A 14,755-nucleotide genomic window follows, 5' to 3' on the forward strand; every position below is an offset into this window, starting at 1 on the left:
TATCCTAAATCTTCCTAAATCTTGCCTTTTCTAGTTAGAAGACAAACTATAAAAACCTATTATCAGTCTTCTGCCCTTTGCAAAGAATTGTAAAACCAGAACTTTATTATAGGTAGAAATATGGCTGCAGTTCTCTATAATGGAACAGATGTAAGTAGAAAACATCTTGTGATGTAACTGCAATATGCTTATTCAACTGGATCTAATTAAAATATTACAAAGTAACGTGGAAGCTTTCAAATCCACTGGAATTCTTTGGGAAGAGCTAGGATTGGCACTCCAAATCAGATGGAAACGTTTGCAAGTTAATCAAAACTGTTTTTTCAGATTATCACAATGTTTAAATTGATATCACTTGATACACAATTAAACACTGAAAAAACAAACAGAAAGATTAACAGTTTGCCAGACATTCTGAAAAGTTTTAGAAAAAAAAAATCACAAAGTATATGGCTTTAACTAAGCTATCTCTTTCTTGGTCCAAAATAATGCAACAAGTCATGCTAAAGCAAAGTAGCAAAAAATGCTCACAAACAAGTGGGCATACCTAAAACTGCATCAGAACTCTACCTTTCAGCATTGCAGAGTAGGCCCTTTTGATGTGTTTAGAATATATTTCTCTTTCATGCCTCTATATTCTTCAAGATATACCTCAATTAATTAATTAAGAGTATTGCAATCACATAAAATTCTCCTAATTCTAATTTTTAAAAAGGGCTTTAAAATAAATTTAGAAAGCACACTGCTTTGAACAAGGTGTTTTCTCCCATCTTTGAAAGAGTTTTGAAAAATCCTAAAATATTAGGATACATGTATTTAAATCTGGTTATAATTTATTAGTGATATTGACAATTTCTGGATAGAAATATTAAATATAAAATATTTGAATTTGTCCTTAAAATTATAAGTGTGTGTTTTTTCTGCCCATACACATACTCATATTTGGCATGTTTTTTTTAAGAAAATTGCTTTTGCTTTAGTGTCTAGTTTTTCTATAATTTCATTTTTGCTAAAAACCCCTTGTGTACTTGTGAACAAGTACATACATACAAAACTTTAGGAAAAAAACCATCCTGATTGAGAAGGGCAGTTGTTAAAGGAGGGAAAAGTGTCATTTTTACAGTTATTACCAACCACAGTCATGGATTAGATGGACCAACAGTAAGAAGAAAGAAACAACGGCACAAGCTTAATCATCAATGTTCCCATAATGGATACAAACATTTTCAATTTCCTGCTCTGTTAAAACTGGAAAACAAAACTTGCATCATTCTGTCTTTATATATCAGCATGAAGAGCAATAAATTACAGAAGAGGTAAAATATACCTACAAGTAATGCTTGTTTAATGACCAGTCACTTAACCATTTGAAATTACAATGGATCTCAAAATGTTATGACCTTTTCTTGGAGTTATGACTGCCTGTGCACACACAAACAGACACAATCACATAATTACACTTTGGATGCTTGACAGTTGGCTTGCATTTATGACTGACTGCAGCATCCTGTGTTCACGTGACAATGATTTGTGACTTTTCTAGCCTGTTTCTGACATTTTTTGCATTCATGAGAATGAATTTTTAAAATAAAAACATGGTTCATTTAATGCAGGGGTAGTCAACCTTTTTCTACCTACCGCCCACTTTTGTATCTCTGTTAGTAGTAAAATTTTCTCTAACCGCCGACCGGTTCCACAGTAATGGTGATTATTATAAAGTAGGGGACAAAACCCCTACCGCCCACCATGAAAGCTGGAATGCCCACTAGTGGGCGGTAGGGAACAGGTTGACTACCACTGATTTAATGGTTATGTGACTTGCTTAACAACCAGGATTCACTTTACAACTGTACTAAAATGGTTGTAAAACTGAGTCAGGTCACATGGTGACCACTTAATGACCTCAACAATTTATGACCAAAATTGTGGGTTCAGTTGTGGTCGTTAAGTGAGGTCTACCCATAGTGAGATATTATAATACAGACTTCACCCAGTCTTTTTCTGCCTAACTAAAGAGGAAGTAAATCAGTAGCCATTCAAGGCAGAATCAGATAAAAAAAATTTCACCCATGCAGCCTACGCAGTCCTTGGCTCCCTGGGAAGAACATGGCACACACAGTCATGAAACAGGCAACAAAGGAACTCTAGTATGTTTAATCAGATCAGGTAAAGATGAACTATGGTTGGATGATTAGCAGTTGGTATACAGAACTGTGATGTGAGCAGCAGGAAATCAAAAGGCTAATTTCAGCAAACAAAAAGTTGAACGGGGAATTTAGGCTTAATGATCTTTGCAGAAAAACATTTTCTCTAGATTTTTGTCTAAATATTATTTCTTTCAAGGAAACGTGTTTTGCATCCTTGGCTAGAGGCAGCTCCTGCTGCTGGGAATCCAGCAGGAATCTGTATCTCTGCCACTACACACTCCATTGCTCTCAGCAAGTGCCCAAGACAAAGACATTCCCCACCACCACCACCACTCAGAGAAAACCTCCAGTGCTGGGATAGGAAAAACTGGCAGAAATATTGCATGTGCAGGCAGATGCTCTGGCCCCATAGAGGAAGATGCCCTTAAGCATGAATATAGGTAAAAGGCTTCAAATAGGGAATGGAGAAGAAAATACCATGGAATTCACATTCCTCTTTCTACCCACATTGATGCATACAAACACATACCATATTGTGCAAACGGGCTCCTTCTGGTTTTGTTCTATTAACTAGCAAATGAAATAATTCTGTAGCTTATTGAGTATGTTATTCTTCATTAAGATAATTATTCAAAATTTGACAAACAATGCATTATCAAAACTTATGAGTAGAAAATTGTACATTAGTGCCATGCTAATTTTCTGTACTGCATGGCTTAAAACAGCAAGCATCTCTATGTTAATCTTTTCAAGAACACAAAAAGAACAGTGCTATATCAAATCAAAGGCCCATTAGAACATCATTCTGATTCCACAAGGATCAAACATATATGGGAACTCATAAGCAAAACATAAATGCCATTCACATTTATTTCCCAGCGAGTACTAGTCAATCTCTGAGACTACAAGTTAATATACCCAACACTAGAGCTAAGTAATCATTGATTTTTCCCACCCATAAAGTGCAGATAAAAGGGCTGTGCTTCAATTGCAACAGATTTTAACAATATGTAGAACAGAGGAATCTCTTTGAAACTCACGCTAACACAGCTAGTATTAAATTTAGAACACTAGGACAGCATATTCACTGCTCACATGTATAAGAGATCTCCTGGATTATATTATTTCTCATAAGTACTAATTAAATTGGTTCAAGGTACAATAATGAGCATGTTGCAACACTGCTACCTAGACAAAATTATTCAAAATGTTCCATATTTTAATGTGCATAAAAAGAATTAACACAGCACTATAACCCCATTTTTTTGCACCTCCTCTCTTCAAATTGTCTAGAATATTTAGTCATAGGTTTCATTTTTGATTTTATAGTTTGAATGCAAATAGGGACATTGTTGGAATTAAATGTTCATTTCTCTTTGTTGCATGGAAGGAATCTGAGGCACATTAAGCAGGTTTTTTTTTTTAACGGATCATGTCTCCAAGGACATTTGAATCTCTGCTAGCAGTGCTACAGGCTTTGTATCATTTCAATGACATCTTCAGTGGGGATTATAATCTGAATTGAAGTGGAAATATCTGAAGCAATGAAGCTGTCAGCAGTCTAAGATTAAGGAATTAAAACATCAGAAAACATTGTAGGATTTATTTTACCTGGATTTGAAAGAATGGAAGATTTAATTAAAGTGAGGAGAAAAGCAAGAACAATGATCCCATCACTATAAGGGAGAGACTATGAAAATCAGTCATGCTAGATGTAAATCCTCCTAAACCGATGAATGAGTCACAGTGGGGTTGGCTGAACTAAAATTAAGAAAGCAATGAAAATGACATGGGGCATAAACAGCAGCTAGAGCAGCACTGATAACATTTCTCCACTCTGAATCAAAATGGCAAGAAAGCTCCTTCTTCTCTATCAAACCCCCATCTGTTCTGATAAAACTCAGAGATATCTATTCAATATGGCCAGTGGCAAGATACTGGCAAGTCTCATTCTACTTTAATAGAAAAGAGATTCATCTGGGATTTCTTCTCAACACTTGCATTAAGCCCAAAGGGCATTTTACCATTCTAACCTTGGAAAATCTTTAAACTAGAGATTTCTTTTATCTTTTTTAAAAAATACAGGCACTCCCACTGGTGCAATTTTTTTCTCAATGAGAAATTTCTCTATTTTTAAAGCAAAGCATCATTTATTGCTGTTTCAGAAAAAAATTCACATTCTTACCAAATTCTCAGATAATTTACTACCTATATCAATGAAAGGAGATCATACAGAACCTTGATCTTTCTAAGTTATCAGCTGAATATATTTTTAAAAAAACATTTCAGCAAGCTAATGGTGTGGACAATAACTTGCTCAGTAGACAGATAATAATAATCTCCTGTGAGTTCTGGAAAATAATAGTGTAGATGAATCTATCAATCCTCTCCCCACCCTGTATATAAACACTTTATAAAACCGTTTTAAAAACCCCATTGCACTAGATTTTTATGAGTTTATTAAAAGAAAAAAGCATACCCAGTAGCACATCTCTCATGCACATAATACAAAGTAAAAAGCAAGCAGAACTTGCACCAGAAAACTGCAGCTGTAGACAAGGCCAAGAGAAATTTCGTGCTTAAAAATTATTCTATAATCACCACAGAATTCTGTGTGAAAGTGTGTGGGCATTTCAAGCAGATCTTGAAAAAAGATGTATCCTTAAATATTGTCAGGGGATCAAGGGAGGGGAGATATTATTTGATAGTATTTTTATTTGGGATTTAAAGTTATCAACACATAGGCAAAAATGTGGTGCTATCTGTTCAACCAGGGAAGTTTTAATTATGGTAGGGTAGAATCAGCCCCACGTGGGACATGTGGAATTGTTTCCCAACTTGTATCAGGTTATTTAGATACAAATTCTTTGCAAAGGCTTTCTGGGATTTTGAACCATCATCAGGGCATAAACAGTAGCCATTCAAAATACAGTTTCTGGCTAATCAGTAGCTCTTCTTAGTTGAGCCAAAACCAGAGAAACCCATTACAGCAGCCATTTCATCGTCTTCTTCAAATGTCAAGTCTTCCTCTGCCCTCCTTTTCTTCTCCCTTTGTTTTTCCTTTTTGTAGGCTTTGGCCTTTTCCTCCTGCAACACAGGAAATAACTCTTTTTATCCAAGCTTGCTTGCATAATCAAAATCTTTGAAAAGAAAGATAAATCTCAGAAATTAGGCAATTGAGACAACATGCTTTCTGGTCTGAAGAAGAAACGAAATGAGTGGAAGAAAAATGGCTCATCCCAAAGCAATAATGAAAGAAAGGCAAACCAAAGTGCCAAGAGAAGATGCTGATTATATGGGAGAATGCTCATTTGCTGTCAGCATCTGTTTTTAAACCAATATTGAAGACTTCATCCAAAATTAATAGTGATAGAAATACAGCTTTGCTTGAAAACAATCACATGGATTCTGTATTAATGCCCTGTTACAAATGTGGTGCTGAATGATGCCAGAAGGCAATGTCAGCAGCTGATAGCTCTTGGAACAGCCTGATGACAGCTGCTCAGCAGAACATAAGCTGTGTTTTGAATGGCTCTGGTATCAAAGGACTTCTAACAGCTCGAATCAAAATATTTTGTTGTTCTGTGAGATTGCAAGACCTGGAAAGCAGCCATGCTTGTGTTGGGAGATGTTGAAGTGGGATTTTGGTTAATGGTTTCTCAGCAGTTGTTAAGGCTGCAAAAGCTTGCATGAGATTGCAGGACTTTTTTATATTAACCACCTACACAACCAAGAGATCTAAAACATGGTTTGAAATGATTATTAAGGTGACTTGAATAAAGTCATATATTCATATGCATAGTTTCTATATTATTTCTTGTTACCAAAATTCCAAAAGCAAATTCTGAATCTCCCATTTTCTAAAGATGATCAATCCATGGCATGCCAAAAAAAACCATTTTTCATTCTTACAGCAATGATTCAAGAGCCAAAAGAAGAGGTTCAAGTTCCTATTCAGATACTCAATTCTAAGTGATTTGGCCAGTCACTGTTTCACATTCTAATGAATATTATAAAGGCAAGGGGTCATCTTGTAGGTCACTTTCAAATGACTGAAGGTAGAATAAAAATATAACCGAAAAAGATGCTTTGCAAGGTCCTTCTTTCTTTCTCTTTCTTTCTTTCTTTCTTTCTTTCTTTCTTTCTTTCTTTCTTTCTTTCTTTCTTTCTTTCTTTTTCTTTCTTCCCTTCCCTTCCTTTCTCCATTGTGCTTCTATGCTAAATAGTAAAGATAATTTGCAAAACTCTCTTAATTGCAACCTTCATTAAATATGCATATATGCATGCAATAAAGAACATATGGTTTCTTTTGTTTCTATGAAGTGCAAGTACCTGTGAGTGGTATTCAAGATTATCCCATGACTTCTGGAAATCTTCCTCAGATCTTCTAATTTCAGTTTTAGGTATAAGAAATGTTTAAAAATCAATTTTGTTTTACTGAACAGGACAGACAACATGCCTGCCTCTATAATATTTCTATATTACATATAATTTTTGTCACATCTGGTTTTTAAAAATATACAGTTCTATATACTGTATATTCCAAAATACACAGTTTTCCTAATCACTAGAAGTCTTCAAACACAATTTCACCAGATTGTGCTGCAGAGCCAATGAAATACAGTAAGATAAATCTTGAATGCTATATTCAGCCCTTTATTTTACTGGGGAAATCAAGGAACAAAAATGACTTTCCTGATCATTTTCAAGACAAGCAACTCTTGGGGCAACATCAGAATAGTAAATATGTTGAATTTGGCACAAAGATCTAATTCCACCTAGAATGACAATCATCATTATTGCTATACATCTTTTTTAAAGACAATGTAAAAATGACTCTTCAGCAAGATAATAATAATAGAACATCTATCAGCTTAAAATGTATTCCATTACAAACATGTCCTGTTTAATTTCTGGGTAATACTTCACCTCTTCTCTGAGCTCCTTCATCCTCTCCTCAAAGTCATAATCCTTCTGCTTCTCCTCCATTTTTTTCTTGTTCACTTCAAAACGTTTCTTCACCTGATCCAGAGTAGAACGCTCTACTCTCATGGACATACCAAGGTTCCTCTGATCTAGAAAAAGCAGGGACCAATTAAATATTTTGGGAATTGCCTAAAAACCTTATCAATACTTTAACAGGCAACACATGCAGAATGTATTGTTTTCTTGCAGCTGAGCAATATTTTTGCACACATAAGTAAAGCTTGCTGTAAATATTACTTTGAAACTTCTTTTAATTCTGCTATGTTTTTATTCATCCTCCTAGAATAATGCAAGGGTTTATCCTCACCCCAACCATTTATCCAAATCTATATACCAAGTTAGATTAGTATTCCTGGGCTTGTGGGGATGGAGGGGGGGTTTATTAAAAGATGAGTTTTAGAACACTTTCCTTTTTAATATTGATGGTACTGATATGCTGCATAAATGACAAGCGATGAACCTACATGTGTTTGCTGCACTTATAACTTCTACTACAGATGGGTGGCTAAGTGCTAGGCATTCAATCATATGGTGACTTGCTTGACAGAATTAAAGCTCATGGGTATAACATGCCATGTATTGTAGTCTGGCACATAGTGGCACAGAAGAGTATGTGGCCATGTTACACCCTGGCATTAATGAAAGCAAAAATAATCATTCAGTCCTGGAAATCATATGTATGGAGTAGAATGCTAAAATCCAGGATTGTCAAAGCACATTCCTTCAAAATGCTATCAATTCCACCTGCCAGCCCCATTAAATAAACAGAACTGAACAGCTTCAGTGCCTGGATGAGAAGATGTTAGGAGGAAGGTTTGGATTAGTGAAGCATTAGAATACTTTTGGGAACAACCAGGCTTCTGCAAATAGGGGACGACCCACATAAACCAAGAACATACCAGATTGCTGGAAAATATTATCAAAAAATGTGGCAAAGCAGCTTTTAAACTAATTCTGGGGGGAGGGGGAGCTAACAGAATGTAAGGAGTATTTGGTACAGGAAGAAACCACTCCAGAGGATGAGAGTATAAATTATTATAATGGTTTAAGAGTGGGTGGGCAGTGCAGATCTAGAAAATTAGTGTAGTTGATCAAGAAAGCCGTATGGGAGGAAATTAAATGAAGATATTGTGTGTAAGCACTTGTATGCAAATTCCAGAAGTCCCTTAGTCAAAATGAGATGTGTTTAATGCTAGAAGAGAACACAGTTATATGACAAGTATTACAGAAATCAGGTGAAATAGAGAGAAGCAATTGGATATATTTTTGTTGAGATATAAGTCATACAAAGGGCAGGAATTACTGCACAGAGGGGCTCTATGTCTCAAAGAAGCAGTTTGTGAACTAGTATTCAAAAGTGAAGCACACTCTTCCAGAGAATCCCAGTGGTGCAGGATATACTACTCCCTACTACTTTCAGAGCCAGGGATAATCCCTAAGTGGCTAACTGTTTAGGACTGTAAATCGACTTCCCGTTTGGCATCGCTGAGCGACAGTCGTGGGTAGGGGGCTCCATGAACCCAGGCTGAATCCTCATTGTTGGAGGGCCCTAATGGGCTAAAGCATGGGTGTCAAACTCAATTTCATTGAGGGCCGCATCAGGGTTGTGTTTAAACTTGGGGGTGCCAGGATGGGGGCAGCCAGGGTGGGCATGGCCAGCTCGACGTCACTTGTGTCAAGGGCACTTGTGGCGGCCCAAGTGCTCTGCCAGTGAAAATGGGCTCCCAAGCTCCTTTTTCAGCTGTGATGGCTTCCTGCAACCCTCTGCTAGCAAAAACGGGTTCTGAAGCTCTGTTTTTGGCTGTGACAGCCTCCTGCAACCCTCTGCCAGTGAAAACAGAGCTTTTGAGGGCCACACACAGCCCTCCCGAGCTCCATTTCTGCTGGCAGAGGCACCAAGGTCCAGTACTTTGCTGTTTCCAGGGCAGCCACATGGGCCGGATGCATCCACATGGGCTGGATCCGGCCCCAGGACTTGAGTTTGACACCCCTGGGCTAAACTCATCCTGAAGGGGTAATGAAGAAAGGAGGGACACTTTGCAGGTCGCGGAGAGCAATGACTCTTCTGCTTGATCCAAGGCTCCCTCCCATCCAACAACAAAGAGGAAAGGTGGCCATTAGGGCCACCCTGAAGCTGGGACAACTGAAGAAAGAAATGTGCTGGAGCGGTTTGTGAACAGTGGACTGGAACTGGGTGACATGATTTTTAACTTCTATATTAGAGATCTAATCTCAAAGAAAATAAATTCCGAAAGAAAGATTCTCTAAAGTGGTGAAAAAGCGGCGAATAAACAGAAAAATTACAGACCCGAAAAAAAGTGAAACCTAAGGTAGAACACAAAGTTTTAAAATATAAAAAGACTGGACTCAAATATTTTATTGGTAATATTTTGAACAGGCATTTTAAAATTTTGGGAATATTTGGTTGATTATTGGAAGAAATTTCTTGAAGAAAATTGGAACAGCAATCAGCTGTTAGATTTTGTATAACATTGAAATTTTAGGTGGTGGTGTCATCTACTGGAGAAAGAATATACACTATATTTTTACAAGGTTGGAATAACCTTGAAATAATCTGAGGACTGATAAAATAGAAAAGAGAATGGAGACAAATAACAACTGGAAGACTGACTTTTTGCATATTGTTCTATACCTATTTGCTGCACAGCTGAGGAGGAACAAATTTTGAGACTTTTGAAGATTTCTAAGTAGAGTGGATTACAAATATCTGGAATTATCATTGAAATTAAAGAATTGACTATGTGACTTAAGAAGACATGGGGAAATCTGATGGATCACTTAGGATTATAAATGTTGTCTGATAACTGCTTAAAAGGTGAAAGAAGAAGAATTTAAAAAAAGACTTTTTGGAGAACTTGGAAGGACTAAACTGACCTATTGAGGACTATAAAGGACTATAAATATTGTGCTTCATGAGGTATAATTTGGGGGCTACTCAATGTTTCAATATTGGCTTTTTGGTGTTATGGATAACTGAGATTTTGGGACTGGTAGATTATAGAATAACTTTCTAACTTACAAAATAAGGCAAAATGCTTCAACATGGAAAAATAAGTGTATTTCAAAAAGAAATATTATTGATGTTTTAAACTACAACAACCATAGGGAGATAAAAGACTTGACACATGACATAATTGTAAGACCAGAAAATACTCGGCAAAAAACAGTAAAAAATGAACAAGAAATCCAAGAAAGAGGAGAAAATAGAAGAAAAAAAACAGAGGAAAGAATAGAGCAAATAAAGCAACAAATGAAACAAGAAAACAAGGAGAAGATAATAAAAATTTATGAATCCGATCAGGCATATTATACATTAAGACTTTAACAAATAGAATTGGATAAACAGACATTCCTGAAGTGAGATAGAGGCACTGATAGGCATATTGAAGGTCTGGCAGTGAGAGGTAGATATAGAGATAAAGGAAACATTTAGATCAAACAGGAGTATGGAAAACATGCCAAAAAATAAACAAGAATTGAAATACTAAAACGGACAAGAGATAATGGATAGAAATAGAATACCTCCTAATATAAAATTTGTTTTATTAAGAATTAGAATAGAAGTAGAAACTAGAAAGGGGGAAAATATTATTATGCATATTTCTATATAATATTTTAAAATTAATATGTAGAAGTAAAGATCAGAAATTGAAAAATGATTCTATCTATACTTAAATAATATTACTATGGTTATCAGTATTATGTATAAAAATATTGAATAATTAAATGATGAAGGAATATATACATGGTGGAGCAAATACTAACATGTAAATAACTTTAATTTTAATATTTATATTATTATAATCATGTATGATTACTGTAACCAATATTATTATTATCACTATTATTTTGTATCAAAACTAATGATCCCCAGATGCCACACTGTTTATGTATTCAATATTTATGTATATTTAAAAGTAAAATAAAATTTTAAAAAAGGACTGAAAGGACTTTTAAAAAATCAAACAGCTCTGAAACAGCTCTAAAATACTATCCTCCAGCTAGGTGAGTACATCTCAATGGCCAAGGCACCAAATTTCGCAGCACACATAAGAAAACTTCCCCTCCCCACATTTTGCAAAAGAATTAATGAGCTCTGTATTGGCAGTGACTGATGAGAAAGGGGAGTTCAGAGTCATGGTAGATGAAAGGTTCCATCTCACAGTAAAAAAAAAAAAAAGTCTAATATGGAATAATTAAGAGGGGAATTGTAGCAAAATCTGTATATTTAGTGAGGTCCTTATATAAATGTGTAGTAAAATCATACTTGGAATTGTGTATAGCTCCGATCACCCCTGAAAAAAAATTGTACAAGAGCAAATAAACCTGATCAAAATACTATAATGAGGGGATGATGTGATATCACCTGATATCACCTGGGTATGTCTAGTTTAATGAAAAGAAGGACTAGGGAAGACATGATAGCACTATTCCAATATCTCAGGGGCTGCCACAAAGAAGAGGGAGTCAGGTTATTCTCCAGAGCTTGAGGCCAGGACAAGCAGCAATGGGTGGAAACTAATCAAGGAGAGAAGCAACTTAGAACTAAGGACATTTCCTGACAGACAGAACAATTAATCAGTGGAACAACTTGGCTCCAGAAGTTGTGAATGCTCCAACACTGGAAGTTTTTAAAAAGATGTTGGATAACCATTTGTCTGAAATAGTGTGAGGTTTCCTGCCTAGGCAGAGGGTTGGACTAGAAGAGCTCCAAGTCCCTTTCAACTCTGCTATTCTATTCTGTTCTGTTCTGTTCTGTTCTGTTCTATTCTATTCTATTCTGATATCCACAAGACTGATAACTGTCTCCCAGATAAGGAAATCTGTATACATTCCTCCACAACAAGCAGGACCTTCCAGAATAATGATCTTTAATAATGAAATCCCCTCACAACTATTTCTCTCCAAATGAGAAAGCTTTTATTTATGAGAGGGCAGTAATCATGGATCTGTCCCCAAACTCCTCTCCGGACATGTTTGGAGGAGGAGGAGGAGGAGGAGGAGGAGGAGGAGGAGGAGGAGGAGGAGGAGGAGGAGGAGGAGGAGTTGTTTGAGTCAGTAGAGGAATGCACAGACCCATGTAATGGCCCAGATTGTGGCTCAGAGTGCGCTAGCCTGATGAAGCAGCCTCATCTGGGTTGACAAGCGACAGGCTGAGCTGAGTGAGGCGAGCTGCAGTGAATTGACCAGGAGGCTCCAGGCAAGGACCAGGAGCAGCTGTCGGCAGTTAACGAGGAAGCGGTAGAGTCCACACCTCCCCCCAATCTATGGACATGTAGGGCAAAGAGAAGAGATGTGCAATGCTGGTCAGCTAGACTACTCATAAGGAAGCAACCTCATCCCTCTTTGAAAGGCTGCACTGGTATCTATTTAATCCTGCCCTGAGGACTTGAGCATTGCAACGTGCCCAGTTCTTTGCCTTGTATGCTTGTGTTGTTTTACCTATTTGACTCGTGAATTGTTTCCCTAGACTTCATGTGTGCCTGTTCGACTCGATTTACCCAGTGACTTGTCATGCTGAGCTTGGAATCCGAACTTGGGCAAAGTGGGTGCTTTCTATGGGCCTGTTATTTGGAGGGAGGGTGTTGAACACAGTAAGGTTGCATAAATGTTTACAATACTAGGTTTGCATAGGTAAAATAAATAAAGAAATAAATTGCTAGAATGCTTAAGGATTTTAATTGGCACACACAAATTAAATTAAAGGTCTAATCACAGATTCCTAATTAAATATACATTTGAAAGAAAATATAATTTTTATTATTTATCCTTTTTCTTACCCCTGGATGTTGCCTCTCTTTTTCCTGCTTTCTGGAAGAAAAAAAATGCCTGAAATTTCTCATTGCCTATGCTGCCCAGCATAGACACACACAGTAAGAGTTCTAAAGGTGTTTGTTCAACACCAGAAAGCAGGAAAAAGAGAGGCAACATCCAGGGGTAAGAAAAAGTTAAGGAACTTGCTCCTGTGATTAAGGGTCGAAATCAATTAAATTCTAGAAAATTCAGGATAAATAATAAAAATTATATTTTCTTTCAAATGTATATTTAATTAGGAATCTGTGATTAGACCTTTAATTTAATTTGCTGGGTTGCAGTTTAGCAAGCCCATGTTCAAAACCCAAGTGCTACTGCCTGGTGGACTGAGCTACTGTCCTTCATTCCAGCTCTTTCATGGGGACATGAAAGGAGTCCTCATGGATTTCCCCCAGCAACGGTGGTATTGCTGGCTAATTTTTTCAACCTGGAAGCACCTTAAACAGTGCTCCAACACTACTGGAACAGGGATTTATCATGTTTTTATTTATTTATAATTTTATTTATATTTGATATGTATGTGTGTGTGTGTGTGTTTATGTGTGTGCGTGTCTGTGTATGGATATATATTTTCTTTTGCGAGAGAGCATCAGAATTTCATTTTTAATCTGTCCATGTGTCCATAGAAAGAAGTGACAATAAATGGTATCTTATCCATTGTAATTTTATACATAATTTTATTAATGTTTTGTGAAAGTGATCTTTCTCTGAAAGAGGGACCTGATCTCTTAATCATGTATTTCCTGCAACAAGGTCAGAAATTGATGCTACAAATTTCACGACTCTCAGCTTTTACTTTATTTGCCCACTAAGGCCTCTGTGGGGTCCCTGTCTATTTCACATAGAGGTTAGAACAGAGGTCTTCAAACTTGACAGCTTTAAGATTTGTGGACTTCAACTTCCAGAATTCCTCCTCCAGTCATGTTAGCTCAGTAATTCTAGGAGTTGAAATCTACAAGTCTTAAATTTGCTAAGTTTGAAGGTGCTTGGGTTAGAGTATCAAATAAAGCATTCCCCTGTAAGACAGTTACCAAATTGCTACACTGAGGCAGGAAGTCAGGGCCAGTATGGGTAAACCCAAACAGTTTCTTGGAAATTCCACTCCTGCCCCTTGCAGGAGGCTGAGGTAAAGACTACAGCTTTTGGAATTTTTTTAGTTCTGCAGGAAGAGGGCAGGGGTATACAGAAACATGTATGGTGGAAAGTGAAGACATACATATTGTTCTCTCCCTTTTACAATGGCAGTCTTCTATTAAAACCAAATACAGAGATACTCAAGATTAATAAAAGGAAATACTTTTTACACAATGTATAATTAAGGTTTGGAATGTGCTGATAGTAGATATGATGGTTACCAATTTAAATGGTTTTAAAAGGGGACCAGACAAATGCCTATGGAAGAACAAGTTATCAATTGTCTTGAGGCAGTTTGTTAGTTTTGAAACCCTGGGCAGTATGGCTTAAACTACTAGGGGAGAACAATAAAAAGAACTATCACTTTCTCAGCTATGATTGTGAAGTTTCTGAAAGAATCAGATGGGTCAATGTGTGATACAGGATGTTGATTCTTGGCCTAAGCCAGCAGGGTTATTATGACATTCCATCTAGTTCTGTCAGCTAGAATATTTCTATGTTCTCCATGGTATGAAATGCAATCAGGGTTCTTTCTCTTTTGCTTGTGCTGTGGCTTCTATATTAAAAGGAAAGCTGGATGAAATTTCTACAAAAAAAACAGCTTTTAATCAGTGATTGTAGAGAAATCCAGCTAACATAAACATATGGATATA

General features: G+C 36.6%; 1 protein-coding gene across 1 annotated transcript in view; it reads right to left on the reverse strand.

The window, feature by feature from the left end:
- Positions 1-2,139: 2,139 nt before the first annotated feature.
- The window catches only part of ZMAT2 (zinc finger matrin-type 2), a 65,798-nt gene continuing 53,182 nt past the window's right edge, over positions 2,140-14,755 (reverse strand). The window contains exons 5-6 of the mRNA XM_026700921.2: positions 7,077-7,222; positions 2,140-5,234 (exon numbers count right to left, since the gene is read on the reverse strand). Coding sequence (XP_026556706.1) covers positions 5,091-5,234; positions 7,077-7,222 — 290 coding nt within the window. The 3' untranslated portion in view covers positions 2,140-5,090. The remainder of the gene's footprint in view (positions 5,235-7,076; positions 7,223-14,755) is intronic.

The sequence above is a fragment of the Pseudonaja textilis genome, chromosome 3 (genome assembly GCF_049901715.1).
Source record: "Pseudonaja textilis isolate UNSWEBS1 chromosome 3, rPseTex1.2, whole genome shotgun sequence".
Classification (NCBI taxonomy): domain Eukaryota; kingdom Metazoa; phylum Chordata; class Lepidosauria; order Squamata; family Elapidae; genus Pseudonaja; species Pseudonaja textilis.